Source organism: Sesamum indicum, linkage group LG10 (assembly GCF_026168435.1).
Source record: "Sesamum indicum cultivar Baizhima isolate 11 linkage group LG10, ASM2616843v1, whole genome shotgun sequence".
NCBI classification, from domain to species: Eukaryota; Viridiplantae; Streptophyta; class Magnoliopsida; order Lamiales; family Pedaliaceae; genus Sesamum; species Sesamum indicum.
Window position 1 is genome coordinate 20,367,495 of NC_142666.1, and position 17,989 is coordinate 20,385,483.

The 17,989-nt window shown below is 32.1% G+C and overlaps 2 protein-coding genes across 2 annotated transcripts; both read left to right on the top strand.

Moving 5' to 3' along the window:
* Positions 1-10,325: 10,325 nt before the first annotated feature.
* Positions 10,326-12,410, top strand: LOC105171588 (adenylate isopentenyltransferase 5, chloroplastic). The gene is made up of 2 exons (XM_011092749.3): positions 10,326-10,556; positions 10,695-12,410. Exon 2 carries the CDS (start codon positions 10,708-10,710, stop codon positions 11,722-11,724), a length of 1,017 nt encoding a protein of 338 aa, XP_011091051.3. The 5' UTR covers positions 10,326-10,556; positions 10,695-10,707; the 3' UTR covers positions 11,725-12,410.
* Positions 12,411-15,706: 3,296 nt separating this feature from the next.
* Positions 15,707-17,296, top strand: LOC105171400 (RNA-binding (RRM/RBD/RNP motifs) family protein). Its single transcript, XM_011092502.3, has 4 exons — positions 15,707-15,997; positions 16,619-16,687; positions 16,774-16,880; positions 16,961-17,296. The coding sequence occupies exons 1-4, from the start codon at positions 15,742-15,744 to the stop codon at positions 17,045-17,047; spliced, it is 519 nt and encodes a 172-aa protein (XP_011090804.1). The 5' UTR covers positions 15,707-15,741; the 3' UTR covers positions 17,048-17,296.
* Positions 17,297-17,989: the final 693 nt, after the last annotated feature.

A 17,989-nucleotide genomic window follows, 5' to 3' on the forward strand; every position in this document is an offset into this window, starting at 1 on the left:
GTCTTAAATCCAAAGAAACTACATAAATATATTAATAATCCAGTTTTTTTCAATATGCGTGTCTTGATCACTCAATAATTAAAAGATTACCATATTTTATGAGTTGTTCCCAATCAAAATTTGATTGATACGACCCAAATTCACAAGTTTTTAAATTATAACCACGCCTATATATTTTTCTTTTCAATTTAAAAAATGCGGTCGTGAAAATTTTGTCGAATTTTTTAATTTTTATTTTTTAAAATAAAAAGATCCGTATCAATTTAATCAAATATTAATCTTCAACCAGCAGTAGTTTTCAATAGGTCAAATCTGATAAGAAAATATAGAAAATGCGTAGAAAAAATGAAAGGGAAATCTTCAAATTTGATTCATTGATTCTCCAAATATTTATTTTGTAACATAAATGAAAATTACTAAATATATTCTTTTTAATTTGTATTTAGCAATAGTAAGTGTTATGGTTTATTTTTGGAATAATATTTTTTTTATTTTTTTAAAGTCAATAAGAATTCATGCATGTTACGTTTGTTAACAAAAACAAAAGAGTGATAATCAATTGATGGTGATGCACGTTCAGACATGTACACCACTACCCTAGTATATCTCTCTCATTTTCTTTTTTTTTTTTTTTAAATTCAATTTTGTCAAATAATCGATTATATCACTCGTTGCGTACTAATATTTTTTTAATGATAATTATAATAATTTATAATCAACTTATAAGTATTGTAAATTGAGTATAAGATGCAAATATTTTAAAATAAATTAAGATGAAAAATCCAACACTTGAAAATTGGAAATTCATGGGAAATAGGATAAAAATAGTGAATGAGAAGTGAAACTTGGTTAGGACACAGATCATGTGCAGGTGAGACAGTGCACGTGACAACTACTTTGCATTTGCTATCAAATTTTTGGTTGGAGCAACAACCAAACGAGGTTCATGTACAATGTGCCACCCTTGCACCATGTTTATTTTTATTTTCAAGTTATTTTTTAAAAGAGTTAAAATATACTCAATATTTGTCATTATATAAAAATATCTTATTTAGGTATTTTTAACTATTTTAGTATAAATATATACATATATACACACATATACATAAAAAAGAATATAATTTAACAATAAACAATAATTTTTGTTACCAAAAACACAACATTAAACATACAATACTTATTTTAAACTATCTTAAAAAATAAATCCAAACATACATTTGATTTTTTTGTCTTGTACAGTGAAAAATAAATAATTAAATAAAATTAAAATTAAAAAATTATTGCCGTATAGTAATTTTTTTTTGTGTCCATTTGTCATAATGCCAATACTGTTCATATCATAGATGATGAATATATGTGATTTACAAGCTTCAATGTCTTTTTTTTTTTTTTTAATGAGATGTTTTTTCTTTTTATTTTTTTCAGAATAAAATCATCAAATTAGTAAGATAAGGTGAACAATAACTCATGTGACAAGAAATGGATTGTCTTTGGGAATTAATAAGACGATGTGATCATCTCTCATATAGGAGATAATGATGTTGGGATAGTGTTAGATAAACATCTTTTCAAAATAAAACTATAAAGCTGGAAGTTAGGTTACATAGTACACTACATAATAAAACATCAATCATATCGAATATCGTGTCGTTTTCTTCTCCTTTACAAGTCGAATTTTTAAGATAAAATCGTACTACTCCAACTTGGGTGGATAATATCTCACACATGAGCTTTGATTGCAATATGCGAGTGCGTGCCAGATCATTTGGCTTATGAAAAACGAGGCAAGGTGCATATCCTAAACCCCTACCAAACAACCCTGTCGAAAGTGGATAGTACCTCAAATAGCAGCTTTGATCGCAATGCGCGAGTGCATGTGTCTATCTTAGATCCCTCCTCTGAAAGATTGAGGATCTTGGAGAATGCGACCCACATCAATTACAGACAAGGAACTTGCATAATTTATAATTTACAGCATCCTTTTTCTTGTAAGATATTTTTTTAGAATAAAATCGTATTATTTCAATCAAAATAAACAATACCTTGCATAGAGAGTCTGATAAACGTGTGTTAGTGCACGTCAGATCGATTTGTATATCATAATTCTCGAGTTCACCATTAATCATTTTATTCTTTTTCCCAATTAGATACTGTTTTTGATCAACTTTTTCATTTAAATATGGTGCAATAAGACTGGGACAAGTGGCACAAGATCCCAAACTGAAGATTGAATAACAATATTAAGAGGCTGAATAGCTGGGCTTGGATCTCAACACATTGGCTCATTTATCAGTGAAAATATTTGGGCTAGCATTTGGGCCCATGACGTTAGCCACACTGTTTAAGCAAAGTGCCGTTAATGATCAAGCAATTAATTATTTTTTAAATTAACACATTATTATTATTATTAATTATTTACAATGAATGATAGTTTAAATTCATTTAGAAATTATAACAGAGAAAATTCCTTGAATAACGCACTATGAATATTAAAATGAATAATAATAATAATAATAATTAAAAAAAAAGATTACAACTCAAATTGGGATAATAGTTTGACAATATGACATTTATTTTTATTTTTATTTATTTGGGTATGTATAATATATCAATTTCTATTTTTAATTATAGACGTTTTTTATGCGTAGTCCGATTCATCCAAATTTTATTTAATAATTCCCTAAAAAAAATTATATGTCAATCAACTGAGTTTTAAATAATGGGTTGGATATATTAATTTTTTGCAATTCGACTCTTTATTAAAAAAACAATATCTTATATTACGTTTAATATATACACATCACGACTATAAGTATTTTTTAAAATATATAAGTGATATTAATGTAATATTATTTTGTAATAAAAAGTTCAAACTGCATCGATAATAAATAAATAAATCTACCAAAAAATAAAGATGCTTGAAATATCCATAGTTGACTTGCAGGGAAAAAAATGATGCTTAACATAGAAAAATGTAAAGTTATTCAAAGTAAAAGCGGATCATCTTTGTTTTTGGAATTAAATTGGAATTAATGAGTAACAGAATTTTGATTTCTAGTTGGATGATTGGATGGGATCCCTAAGAAAGTTGAATTGGATTTGGATCTTATTTTATTTTATTTTTATCCAGATTTTGACTATTAATACTTACAAAGACCACAACTATATATCTATTTAGATCGATTTTTTTATTTAAAAATAATATATTAATATATATTTTTTAAAATATTTCATCAAGTAAAGATTTTTTTTATTACTCTTTTAAAAATGGAAAATTTTGCTTGGCAAAATTAACGTTATGCTTATAAATGCTTTCGAATAAATATACAAAAAGTTATAGCTTTTAAATTTTTATCTGAAACTTCATATAGATCAGTGAAGGTCCATTTAGGATTCTTAAGTTTGGTTTCACAATTTCATAATTGATTATTGATCTTACTCGAATTTAGCCACCTCGAGTAATGATCTCGAAGCTGGCTACTTATTCTCCCAAGATCAAGTGATGGATTCCTGAGAACAAAACAAGAACGTGAAGCTCGTCTGGTGCGTTCCCGACAACGACCCTCCGACGCTCAAATTAGTAGTATTTGAGGTGAAAATGTGTGATCAGATGAATATAGTCGAAAATGAAAAAAACACAGCTACCTCCGAAACAGCGTGTCGGCGTATTTATAAGGCCCAGATGGTTACTGTTGTTTGGGCCACGTGTCGACATATGAGGTATGAGCGTATTCGATCGAACGGTCTTCCTTGTATCGGGGTCTTTTGTAATCAACCGGATCCTAATCATGGACTATCCGACCCGTTGAGCTTAATGCGTGATTCTGCTTCTGTAATACCGAAATACCCTTCATTAAGGGCATTTTTTGTATTCCATATTAAAATTGGGGTTCTCCCCATTAATTATATAATTTCATATTGTAGTTGAATTTCAAAAGTAATCACATCCTTTTGTTTTTAAGTAATAGCGATTAATTATTATTCTTTTTCAGTAAATCGATTTAATTATTAATATCAAATATTTATGTGTAACAACCGACAACTATATTAATCATATATTGATCATCAATATCATATAATTATATCAAATAAATACTTACCTTTAAAGTAGAACATCACCTACGATTAAAGTAGACTAACATTTTATATGCTCGTAAAATTTGAATTTTGATATCAAAATAGTAGGATATCAATTTCACCAATTGAGTTAAATTCTTGAACAAAACTAAGCACATTCTTATAATGTCAAGAATTCCACCAAGTAATAAATTAAAAATCCGAGCAACTAATTTTCAGTAATTATTGCATATCTCTAGCTCGGTTCCTTGGTGCTCCTACTCGTACGTTGCTTGTCTAAACTTCAATAGGCTCTTGATTAGAGAAGGTTTCTTTATTAAGATTAATGAAGAAATTAGAAGATTATTTAATGAATATAATAGATACTTAAATGAAAAATAATTGCAATAAAATTAAAATAATAAATTGTAACATTTATCAAAACGATTTTGGAAAAAATGGGACAAACTGTATAAAATCTTATATATTACTTTCGAAATGCATATTTGACCTACTAAATTGCGGAGCCAAATCGACACAAACAATTATGCCATTGAGAGAAAAATTAAGAATTATTACTAATTATAAATATTGTCAAATCAGTCAGCAATCAATTAATTAAATTGATATCGATCTCCTCGACTAAGAAGAGGATTTTGGATTCAAACTTAGGTTGTTCCGACTCGACCACATTGTACTAAATAATAATAATAATAATAATAATAATAATGTCAAATCAGATGTGGAGTAGAAAAATTGAAGAACATGAATGGAAAAGACAGCATGCGTAGTTTTAGGAGTAGTAAAAGAGTGCACTGAAGTGAAGTGGGGTCAATTTAGGAATCACAAAATTAACAAAGGGGATGTGGACCCGAACTAACAAACGACCCTTCAATAACTAATAAAACAGCTTCAAATGACTCTTAACTAATAAAAAATATAAAAACATACATTATCTCACTGCACGGGCGCTTGTTTTCTTAAAGTCGCTTTTCTCATTAATTTTTTTTACTTACTATTTAACGACATTGACTTGCTCATCATTGCTTCTTAAGTTGTTCTTGATCTAAAGATATTGATGCCATGATTCTCTAAGATAAGAAAAAACACTCTATTACTTAGGATCAAAAGCAGTCCGACTGAAGTGACTCGTCTTTTTTTTTTTCTATAATGAAAAAATATAATTAATTCATCGCGTATCTTTCTCTTCACTTAATTGCAATCTTGAATCCAACGAGTAAGCCCTATGAATAATTATAGTAACACGCTCGTCTTAATAAGGGTTTTTTTTGTACAGTCGATCAGAATTTTTGAAATATTTAATATGAAATAAATGATTTAATAATGTAAAGTGGAGATCATATACCATTCCCAACAAAAACTAGTGATATATACAAATTTTTTTCCATTGGAAATTGAATAATAATTAAATGAAATTGGAAACTAGTACATATGACTATGGCCTAGATAATGTAGTGGTAGACACCTTTACATGCCCTAATGTTTCATTGTGTTTAAGTGGTTCTTCCATTTATATTTGTTTCCAAAGTGATTAATTTCTCTTACATAAAAAGATTAATTAATTATAATAATTTCTCTAATTAACTAAAGTCCAATTATGATTATTTTAGGGGGATTTGGACATAAAAATATGACATGTTGGTACATGAAGATATTGTTAAAATTTCATGTCCTCATGATTGCCACAATAAAGGAGGGGTTAATTTGGGGTGAGAACTTAATCTTTTTTGGTAAATTTTATTATTTTAGTGAAACTATGAGGTGTCGGCCCATGGATTTATTTTGGACATGCCAAAAATTAAAAAAAAAAAAAAAGAAGGTCTTTTTTATAATTAATGTAAAGTGGGAGGACCATCACATTGATTTTGTCTTTGCATATTTAATTAATTATATTTCTTTTATATATGCTAGTAGGTATAGATCGATGATTTCATCATTTCGTCCTTGTTGTAATAATTATCAAAGGAAATTGCATAACATAATTAATTATTTCCATTAATATTACAAGTGGTTGTGAAAATACATATAGCTTTAATATTCTTAATTGAACAAAGGATCAATTAAATTTAATTGGTGTGATATATATGTACCAAATTCTTTTATAGACTATATGTTCAAGAATGAGAAAAGAATATAAGTGAGATATATTAATTATATATATATAGTACCATTGAGGACTATATATAGGGTAAATTACAAGCTTCTCCAAGATTTGATACAATATAAATATTCTCTTATTTATTCAGAATTTATTGATACTTCCTTGATATGTTATATAATTATATAAACTTTAGACTGTATAAGGTGAAAATATCAACTTTATCCTTGTTAAAAATTTATTTATTTTTTAAATAAATTTGAAACAATAACAAAAGTTTGATGTTGGATATATATATATTTATGTAAAATTTATAATTTGAGGTTGAAGAGGTATTTTGGACAGTTCAATACAAAATGTGAATGCAGATCTAACGAAAGCTAACAGAATGTGTTAATTATTGAATATACGTTATTATCAAGATTAAGGTATCAATAAGTATTTTTTGAAAAACAGAAAATTATTTATAATTGTATCAAATATTAAGGTATATCTCAGATATAATTTACCCTGTGTATATATGCACATTCCCTTTTGAATCTTGGAAACAGCTATCCAACTTTTGACTTAAATCTCCCAATGATATAAAATGAGAAAGGAGAAGCAAGAAATTAAGGAAAAAAGTTGAAATGTCATGTTATGATAGAAGAATCTATGCCAACTTTAGGTACCTATTTATATATATATATATTAATTAATCTGCCGCACCATATAAATCTCATTCTCTTCTCAAGTGTGAAAGCATAATAATATCAAGCTTTATTACCAAAAATATATACTCTCTTGACATATATATATGTTCATCACTATATATACTCCCTTTCCGTACAACTAATGCACTTGAGCCATCATATGTATTCACTCACCCCCCATTCCTATTTTTTCCGAACTTTTATATATTTATGATCAGTCGAGTCATCAGTCCGATTCTGATATAGTTCAAATTATGTATGTTCATTGCAATGGCGTACTATATATGTCCTGATCTCTATATGTATGTTAGAACATTTTTACACATATACGTTGTCCGAAAGGTTAAACGATTTTCCCTTACTCTTCTGGCTCATATCCCGATCTGATATTAATCAATAGTTTGTTTGTATGGAAGGGACTTTTGGAGAGATGAGTTTCTGCATAAATTGCGACATGATCATTTTGATCTATAGTGTACAACTATATATATGGATGCCAATTTCATCTTTCTAGTGAATATGACAGCAAATTCTTGGAGATAAGTAAACTAAGATAGTCAAAGCACTGAGTTAAAACATAGCTTTATGGGATACTAAAATTAAATTAATTAAAGTAATTAATGATAACAAAAAGTAGAGGGGGGGGGGGATTTGTAGTATAATTATGGTGGGGATGCCTAGATTAACATGTAATAATGATAATATAATTATGGTATCAAAACACTGTATGTACTCGAAATGATTCCCGCCGTTGCTTTTTCCAGATCAACTTGCCTTCCCTAGCTAGTGCTGATAATGTGATATATCAGTGCTCATAGTTAATGGTAGGATAATGACAAGCTTGAACAACCTCATATATAAAAGTTTAGACTGATCAAGACTAGCTACTACTTAAACAAATTTCAACATAAATATATGTGGATCGAACTTCTTTTATTTGTCGACTTTGGGTGGGGAAGGGTACATATATTTTCTATATATATATATATATATATACATGAAATTCGAAGGTTGTACTAAAACTTCCCAATAGAATATTAACAATCTTTAGACAAAGTTCTGAATTTGTTATAGTAATTCAAGGTCTTCACGATATTTCAGTCCTAATACATTCTAAATCCTAATATGTATGGACTTACCATAATCATTCAATCATTTTAAGGTATATAGTTCGCATGAAATCATGCTATATTAATTAGAAAAAACGAATAAATATTCATACACAATTCATGTAGCATGTATAATTAACTTTTCCTACAATAATATTGATAGGGCTATAACTAGAGCCTTGTCGGTATAGTCCTGACACGGTTTGTTTTTTAAGTTTTACAGCTCATGAGATCAAATTGATGGCAAACACCCAAAGTCACTGGTAAAGACTTTAACCCGATTATTCTGTACAAATTTACTAGGCTGGACAATTTTCTTGAATTTTTTTTTAATTTTTAATTTTTGGACACCTTGGGGCTACTTTATAGATGGGAATAAGGAATCATTAACAGAAATTTCATGCTAAGTACGCCTAAAAGTATTTAGATTTCTAATAAAGGATAATTCGAGGTTTTACAGAAATCCCAGCCACAAACTCCAAAGCAGGTAGAGATTTATATGGATACTGTGTGATATTTTTGCGTGCCCAACTACTTCTAGACTAGGTCTTATAAACTTAACTTTGTTTTATTATAATATATATAATTATATATATATATGTCCTTAGGTATGTATGTGATAAGTTAAATTAGGGGAGCGATAAGTGACCTAATTTTATATGTATATAAAATATCTCATAAGCTTACCTATCATATTCAACATTATTCTGCAATATAATACATACAAATGGCATGCATTCTACCCATTTCCCCCCTTACATACCTATATATAATTAAAGCAATCTACAATTGATGATCCTGCTAAAGGGGTGAAATTAAAGCACAAATTAAAGGGGGGTCACTACCAAAGCTCTAGATCATTAATATATATATATATATATATATATGTATGACAGACATGTTTTAGAGCCCGTCGATGAAAAATAAATGTATAAGGGGAAAAAAAAAAAGAAAATGGATTGAATGATAATTAACCACCAAGTATAATGACTATTAGTCATTATTCTCGTAAGTAAAGTCAAAATATTAACTATAGTTAATATCTCTGAGACACATGAGTATTTATTCTTTCAGTGTCATTATGTCCGTCAGTGAGTTGCAAATATTCTGAGGACTGTACGGGTCCGATGGCCTATTCGATATATCGTGGAATATTGTCGTAGCATGGATGTCGCTTAAATGGAGGGGGAAACACGTCATCAACGCCTTATACCACGCACTGTTGGCGTCGTTTGTGTATCACTTGTGGCAAGAACAGAATCAATGGATCTTTCAGCATACTAGCCATACATATGACACACTTGCTAGGATTCTAGTTGAAGAGATTAGATATGTCATACTTGGTCATACCTTCCCCTCAGTAGTTAGTACACGTGCCCTTTACCAACTTTGGAGGATCCCTTGGTTTGACAGGGCATCAACTGTTTGAACCATATTGTTGTATTTCTTTTTTTATCTATTTATGCAATTTACCCTTATCGAAAAAGAAAATATTTTGATCATAATTAATATCATGGGAAAAAAAAAAGAGAAAGTGGATCAAATGATAATTAACTAAGAAAGTATAATGACTATAAGTATTGCATGGTTAATTAATAGTTAAGTTTTTATATTTGGCTTTATTTGATTGTGGTAGAAAAGATTGATTTATTATTATTTTTAAGTCGTAGTGGAACGTGGGAAATAATCAATTTTCTAAGAGTGGATGGTAAAGTTAGAATTTAGCATTTCCTCCCATTTTGTTTTCATATATGGTACTGAATAAGAGAAAATATCTGAAACTTGTTTCTCTTTGAATTATATTGAACACCTTATAGAAAATTGTAACATTACACTTCTCTTTGTAAAGTATAAGTTCATCTTACACTCTTTGTTGCACTTTCTGACCCTTCCTCTCCTCCATCCAACCAAACAAAACTTTACTCTCAAATCGGGTATTACTTATGTTGACAAAATAAGACATTAATACTGTATTTTAAGTATTTATGTCACACCAATAAGTTTCATATATATATATATATATATTCACTTCAAGACTTGAAACGTATATTCAACTAAATTTGCTCGAATTAAATTAATTATACACTTCTTATGTAATTGATATATCAATTATATAATAAATATACTATAATTATTATATAATTGGTTGGGGTATGATTAAACAATTTTGAGAGAAAGGGTATAAATGAAAAAATAAATTAGAAGGTAGATGGGGACAGAGAGAATAAAAGAGTGTGCATTGACACGTGTAAAGCATTGACCCTATGAGTATGAGAATATGCATGGGCTTCCACTTATTTCTCCACCTCCACATATAAATACCTCCCCACTTTCAAGCATTCTGCAGCTAAATCTAAAGCTTCCAGGACTAACACTCGCACACAACATAGAACCCACTATGCTTTTTCCATTTTCTTGTTAATTTGCTGCCTAAAGATTGTTCTTGATTTCACAAATTTCTTACCATATATATAGCTAATTAATTTGTGCTGATTCTTCTTCCTGAATACTGTTTAAAGATCAAGAGAAAGCAGAGCGCTAGCCTCCTGATTTTCCCCGCGTATCACCCAATACATCAAGGTACATGTATATGTTAGTTTGTTTGTTTCGAGTTTAAGTGATCAACTCTTACATATGTAGCTACTCACGTTCTTTCTTAAATTAAGTTCCTGTCAGAGTTCTGAATTGTCGGTACTGTTTTTGGTAATGAAACTGCAGGTAAACAGTAGTTATGAAGATCTCTTTCTCCGCCTGCAAGCAAACACAACCCCTGGTGAATTTTCCAGGGGGGCTGATCAACATGGATCAGTTGATCCTTCCCCGTCACCGCCGCAAGGACAAGGTAGTGTTTGTAATAGGCGCCACAGGCACCGGGAAGTCTCGCCTTTCCATAGACTTGGCCACCCGATTCGACGCAGAGGTCATAAACTCCGACAAAATGCAAGTCTACAAAGGCCTGAATATAGCAACTAACAAGGTCACGGAGGAGGAATGCCGTGGCGTGCCTCACCATTTGCTCGGGATCATTGATCCTGATGCCGATTTCTGGGCTCATGATTTCGTCTACCACGCATCGGTCGCTGCCGACGCCATCACAAACAGGGGCCGGCTGCCTATCATCGCCGGAGGGTCAAATTCTTGCATAAAGGCCCTGGTGAACGATGACATTGAGTTTCGATCGAGGTATGACTGCTGTTTTCTGTGGGTGGACGTCTCGATGCCAGTGTTGCACTCTTTTGTGTCGAAACGGGTCGATCAGATGGTGGGTGCTGGCCTGGTGGAGGAATCCAGGGAGTTTTTCAAGCCGGACGGCGACTACACCCGTGGAATCAGGCGCGCCATTGGGGTCCCCGAGATGGATGAGTTTTTCAGGCACGAGCGTTTGGTTGATGAAGCCACTCGGACCAGGCTTCTACAAGCTGCGATTGATCAAATCAAGTCTAACAATTGCAAACTAGCATGCCGTCAGCTTCAAAACATTTTAAGATTAGTGGAGCAACTGGAGTGGCGGATGCACCGCCTGGACGCGACGGAGGCATTCCTCAAACGTGGAGAAGACGCGAACGAAGCCTGGGAGAGACTCGTGGCAGGGCCAAGCACCCGGATCGTGGGCAGGTTCTTATGTGAAGAACACATAGATTTCGTCTCGGCAATCACCGCTCCGCCGCCTGCAGCGGCAACCGCCCCAGCGTCCATCATCCTCGGCGGCCCCACTAGCACGACCGCAGTAGCGGCCGCCACCCATTAGTGGGATCCCTGCACCCACAGCTCGTAAACAACTTCATCAAGACCAAAAAAACAAAGAAAAAAAGAAAAAGAAAACAACTATAGCAGCAGCAACTACGAGCTGCTTCATCAGTTAATAACTGTAATTGTGCGTGCTCTCATCAGACCGCGTAGGACGGACACTGCAGCCTCATCATCACTTGATTGGTTTCTGCCGAGGTGAATCTTTTCAGCTCCACGTGGATCAGTGCCGGGCTTTCCACGTGGCGGGCACCCGAATCTACGTACCTTTTTCCTTTCTTCCTTCCTTAGGTTGCTGTCAGGCAGTTTTAAGTACCTAAACAAACTAGGTTGGCCGTACAGTTGGAAGCATTTTATTACAAATCCATCCGTGGAGGAATGCTTTTGCCGCCATATGTTCATCTGCAGGCGCCTAATTTTGGCCTACTTAGTGCGCAGCATTTGAACTCCCCCTCCCCATCCCCCCCCCCCCCCCCCCCCAAAAAAAAAAAAAAAAAAAAGAAAACCCTAAGGGGCAAGTGCACTTTCGTTTGTAAAATATATGAATAAAACAGTGCATGCAAGAACCCCACCATACACAGAGTGATGAGAGGGAGTGGAATTTTCAATTTTTGGGTCTCTTTCTGTTTGCATAAAGTGTCCCTTTTGTGTAATCTATTTTGTATAATGAGCTGTATTATTCGCGGATTTGACAACTCCATATGTGTGTGTGTTTGATGAGTATATTATTATTGAGTGGTGGTATGAATGATATTCATTTTCTTGAAGGCTAGAATTTCTCAATCTTGATGATGAATTGAATTTTTTTCCCCAAAGGTTGGGAATCATATTCTTAATGGGAATCAATTTTACCCCCACCCCCACCCCGCCTAATCAAAAAAATACAGGCAATTTCCCAAAAGTTCTATTTCTTGATTCTTATCACCACCATTTTTTTTTAAGTTAAGAGTACTCAATTTCTGTTAATACTTCATCTCAAGTGAATAGTTTGAATCTAATCACTACTACCAAATGCTTTATGTATCTTCGCCCCCCCCCCCCAATTTTCTTTGCTTTTTAGGCTTGGAAATGACAAAAAATGTCTTTTTCAAGTGCTTCTTTTCTTCTTTTGTCACTCGAAATTACTATTTAGAATTTTAAATAGTAATTTAGAATTTAAAATGTATACGTGGTTTACAAGAATCTCTTTTTAGCTTTGATTATGATAAAAACTATAATTATAACATATTCAGAGATTGATGAATGCTCAAGGTCAATATATTTTTAAGTTGTTAAGGGCCATTAAGAAAAGCCCTGTAGTTTAACTTCTAGCAAATTTTAATATTAAAAAAACTACAAAACACTGATCAAATATTACATTTATTTTATTTTTTTAATGACTAACTACCTTGTGAACACGATGGTAATTGATCAATTCGATTGATTTCATGACATAATATTATTAAACGTTTGATATATCGTACACATTAGATCAAACCCATAAATAGACTTTTCTCTTCCACAGTTAGATCATATAAGATCATACAATTATCTAATATATGATTGTTGGATTGGCATAGTATAGATCAAGTAATTGGTGTAGGTATTTAGTGCAATCAATGACAATAATGACAGAAAGATTCTTGGAACATGAGATGGAAACCCTGCAAGGTTTCAACTGGCCTTATGATCCCACACACCCTACTGATCATCAAAGGACTCCAAGGTACTAGTACGGACAGCCCAAATGAATATGCCCTTTCCTTACATGCACATATATAGTAACATGAGTAGTACTACAGGACCTTTTGATGTATATATACGAGAGAGACGCCAGCTGACTGAACTCACGCAATAACACAATGAATATTTTTTGAGGTACCTAACAATTATTCTGTCCATGGTACGTTAGTGAAAATAACATCATCGGAATCAACTCAAATGGGACAAACCGCATAAAACACTTGTAATTGCTGGGGACCCATCCCCATCACAATATGCCTAATTCTTATGCATTCTAACATAAACAACACACCCACCCCCCACCCCCACCTCCCCAATATATATATATATATATATACATATATATATGTGTGTAGAGATTGACAGTTCTTATATATATATATATATATATATATATATATACCCACTTACTAAAAGATAAAAAGAGAGAGTTTGTTCTTATACTAGCTAGTAGCTTTTTGTTCACTTATGGAAGAAGTTGAGGAAATTAGTGGTCAAAATCAACTTTTTGTAATTAATTCCATGGCAGTGGCAGTACTGAATTGAAATTGCAAAATCCCTGATTGGAAAAAGAGACAATCAGACAATGATTTCATGGGAATCATCATTTATGGATTCTCTTTTCCAACTTAATTATACCCAAAGTCATTGTCCTAATTACTAGCTAGCTAGAGTGAAAGTGATTATTCATACCTTGGGATATAATTGATTCTACCTAGCTTCTTACCTTACCTTTATGAATATATTCCTTATAATATTATTTTATTTAATTACATATATCAATTGATTTCTTTTGCCTTCTATAGTGGTTCATGTGTGAAAAATCAAAAAAATCATGATATATATTTTGATTATAAACTAAGACTATAAAGAATATTGATATTAAACCATGATACTTTACTTTTCTAATGATAATTGATATTATTAATCAATACAATACGATTTTTCAATTGTAATTATTTAATTATCATATATGTACGTGGCGAATGATTTTTCTATTCTTTTTTACTTATTATTATTGTTGATATAATTAAGAACAAAGCATAAATGGTAGCTTGACAAATTTAGCTTCCATGTCCCAATGAAAACGATTCATACATGTACAAAAAAATGTCCTAGTCTAATTATTCTAGAGAATATGTTAAGTTTTCGTTTTTGTGCATTTTGAAAGCCATTTTACATATATAAAAGGGAAATTCTTATGCTAAATTCATCGAATTATGCACGTGTTATATCATGCACTTTATATGTCTCAATGCTAACTTTTTAATATTTATAAAACTATAGATTTAGGTTAATTTTTAGAATAATTTCATATATTATTAAAGATTTAATTTAAATGATTGTTTTAAACTATCATATTTTTTTGGAGTCCAACAGCATTATAATGGTTGAATTAAGAGAATGAAGAACTAACATGTAAAACAGAGGTTGACACTGTGATATGCTTAAATCAGTAAATAAACTGTCAAAAGAAAAATTAGAAAACTTGAAAACAACGCAAGATAATGGTGTGATAATCGATGTTAAGTATTAGAATATAAGCTGAAATGAGCTTGTGGGCTACAAAAAATGAACGGGGAATAAAATTCCGTGCTGCTTTTTTGAGAGAACAAATGTATAGAGTGTTGATAGCTTATGTTGCCATTTTGACTGCAGTATGGCATTCGTTTATAGGAGGTCTGAGTGTAGATCGGAAGTCAGTTAGGGTACTTTGCATACTGTTGGAAAGCCACTAATGTTCGCTATCTAACAAAAGAATCATATCATTATCTGAACTTATTTAGATGAAGATATAACTATTTAAGTGAATCTTGTTTAGTCAACTACATTATTTGAATATTTTTTAAATATAGAGTTATTTAAAATTATTTTTTAAAATACTTCCACCAAATTTAAATCATTCCATCCAAATATAGGGTGTATATGTATATATATTTGGCGTGAATTTTTTAGTTCTATAATTTAATTTATTAAAGCAAGAATTTGTTTTCAATAAGACCAATTTGCCCAAACTAAATATATAAGAAATTATTCTTTCAAATTCATCATTCCATTACTTTGCACTGAGGGAACAAATTCCACTGATTGAATATTGAAAAATTAAATAAAAACAAAAAGAATTGTAAAATAAGCCCTTCACTTTTGGGCTTTTGAGTTTAAGACAAACAAAATGTTGAAAAGCCCAATTTCTAGAAGTCCATTACACGCTGAGCCCAATTTTATTGTTTCATACAGACAAACTGTAAGGTTGTGTAAAATAGGCACTGTAGACGACATTAATCTAGGGTTCCTAATGGCCCTCTTTTCCTCACCCTGTAAACCCCCAATTCTGTGCCCTAAATTCCACAGAATTCGTGCAATTCAAAGACCCTTTTCATCAAAATCTTCAACTTCCAAGACCTCGAATTTCGGCACTCCAAGAATCTCAATTTCTGATCCAGCTACACAAATTAATACACCTATTCGGAAAGCTCAATTTTGCTCAAGTTTGAGCTCTCCTGGTGAATTGGACGAAGGGGTTCCCTCGAGCGTCATAATTTTCGTCAAAGGTTCACATTTAACTTTGGGTTTAGAATTTTAATACATACTTCTTGGTTTGACAATTCTGTTTTTTGTTAACAGTTATTACAGCTGAGAAATACACTTGGAAAAGTATGTTACAGTTCTTGTTTGCATGAGAAAATATGTCATAGGATGGAACATGTGAAGTATATGGTTTTCAGGATGTTTCCTCATTCTACTGCTTTCTTACTTACATTGTCATTGCAGACATTGGATTTGGCATATAGCATGTGTTCGTACAATGTGTATATAAGGGCAAGGTAGAAGGAGTGTTTGGCAGGTTTTTGAGTATGAGTATGATCTTTGTTGCAATATGAATATGTGATGAGACAATTTTCTGTTTTGACGGTGTTAGTTTCGAAAATAGGTCTTTGTATTTTGGTGGCTGCTTATTGTTGTGCTGTGAGTTTGATTAGTCCTTGATTGTATATTGTTTGGATGGTGTAGTGCTGGATATAGTTGTTGCAACTAATTACTGGAGTAGATTTATCTATCAGATCAAGAAGGAATCACAGTTGTGATCGAATTATCATGTCGGGCGTGTAATTATTTTCGTTATTATTATGCTTTCTATTGTACTGCTTAAGCATATAAAATTACATACACAGGACTGGCGCAGTCGACCTCAGAAGGAGGGTTAAAAGCCGCATTTTCACAATTTGGGGAAGTGAGTCGAGGTGCAAACCTCTGTATATTATACTAAATATTATCTTCATACCTTTGAATACAATCAGAATGTGAATTTTATACTCCATATTGGCAGTAAAAGTCATAACTGATAAGAAAACTAAGCAATCTCTCGGATTTGCTTATGTCTGGTTTACAAGAGAAGAGCATGCACGAGCTGCCGTGGAGGAGGTGAACGGAAAGGTATTCCCCCTCTGTCTCTACTCAGCAATTTTAGTAGTCGAAAAGTTTTCTTGACTATGGAATGTTTGGCTGCTGTCCAGTTTTTCGAGGGGAGATTTTTGTATGTGTCAATAGCTAAGCCTGGATCTTGCAAACCTCGTCCGAAGCCTACTCCTTACAAGTTCTAGAGAGACATGAGATCTCAGGTGGGAATTGTATCAACAGTCTCATAAACGTGGTACCTTGTTATGTGCCCATCTATTACTGATTGTATAGACTGTATATACATTCTAGCTCGCGTGATGTGCAGTTTGTAGGCTAAATTATGGTTCTTGTTAGTATTTAAGGTTAATACTGCAAAACCAACATTACTGCAATGTAGTTCACAATTTGGTTCATTGAGGACTAATTCATTTCGTTGTGAAAAGTTAAGAGGATCAATTGTGTAGGGCTTCGTTGAATCAAGAAGTACAAAGAAAGAGAGGCAAATATACATTATCTGGGCTTCATATATACATTTGTGTGTGTGTGTAGTCCGCAGCGCTGGATAAGAGGCGCATCCATTTCAATAGGAATAGTTTCCAGACATTCTCAAATGTAATAATACTTTGTAAGATTCAAGGATTGGAATATGTTGTACCGGTTGCAGCAAACGTTGTAACTCATATTCTTGGATCTGAAGTAAGAAAAAAATGGTAGGATTTGGACTGTTGCGCCATACACTTAGCAGAAGATCCAACCTTGTAAAAATTATTATCATATTCATCCACGTCTGTGGTTCTCACCTACCCTAACTTGTCTACCACATGTCGCTAGTTGTTAGGTAGAATTTTTACATTTGAAAGAAAACTACAAAACAAGAGTAAAATAGTTGTTTTTCCCCTCCAAAGCGGCCGCATCTACGCAACTTTCAAAGCCTAATAATGGAATGGACCAAAAATACAAAAAAAATGCTAATAAAGGACCAGAACTGCAACTTTCAATTATTCAAGAATCAAAAGTGCGTAAATGACTATATTTGAAAATCAAAATCGTAATTATCCTTGATTTTAATTTTCTTTTTGTTCGAATTTAGAAATCTTGGTAAGGATCAGCATGGTGTTTGTTAGAATGCTTATGACAAAATCTCT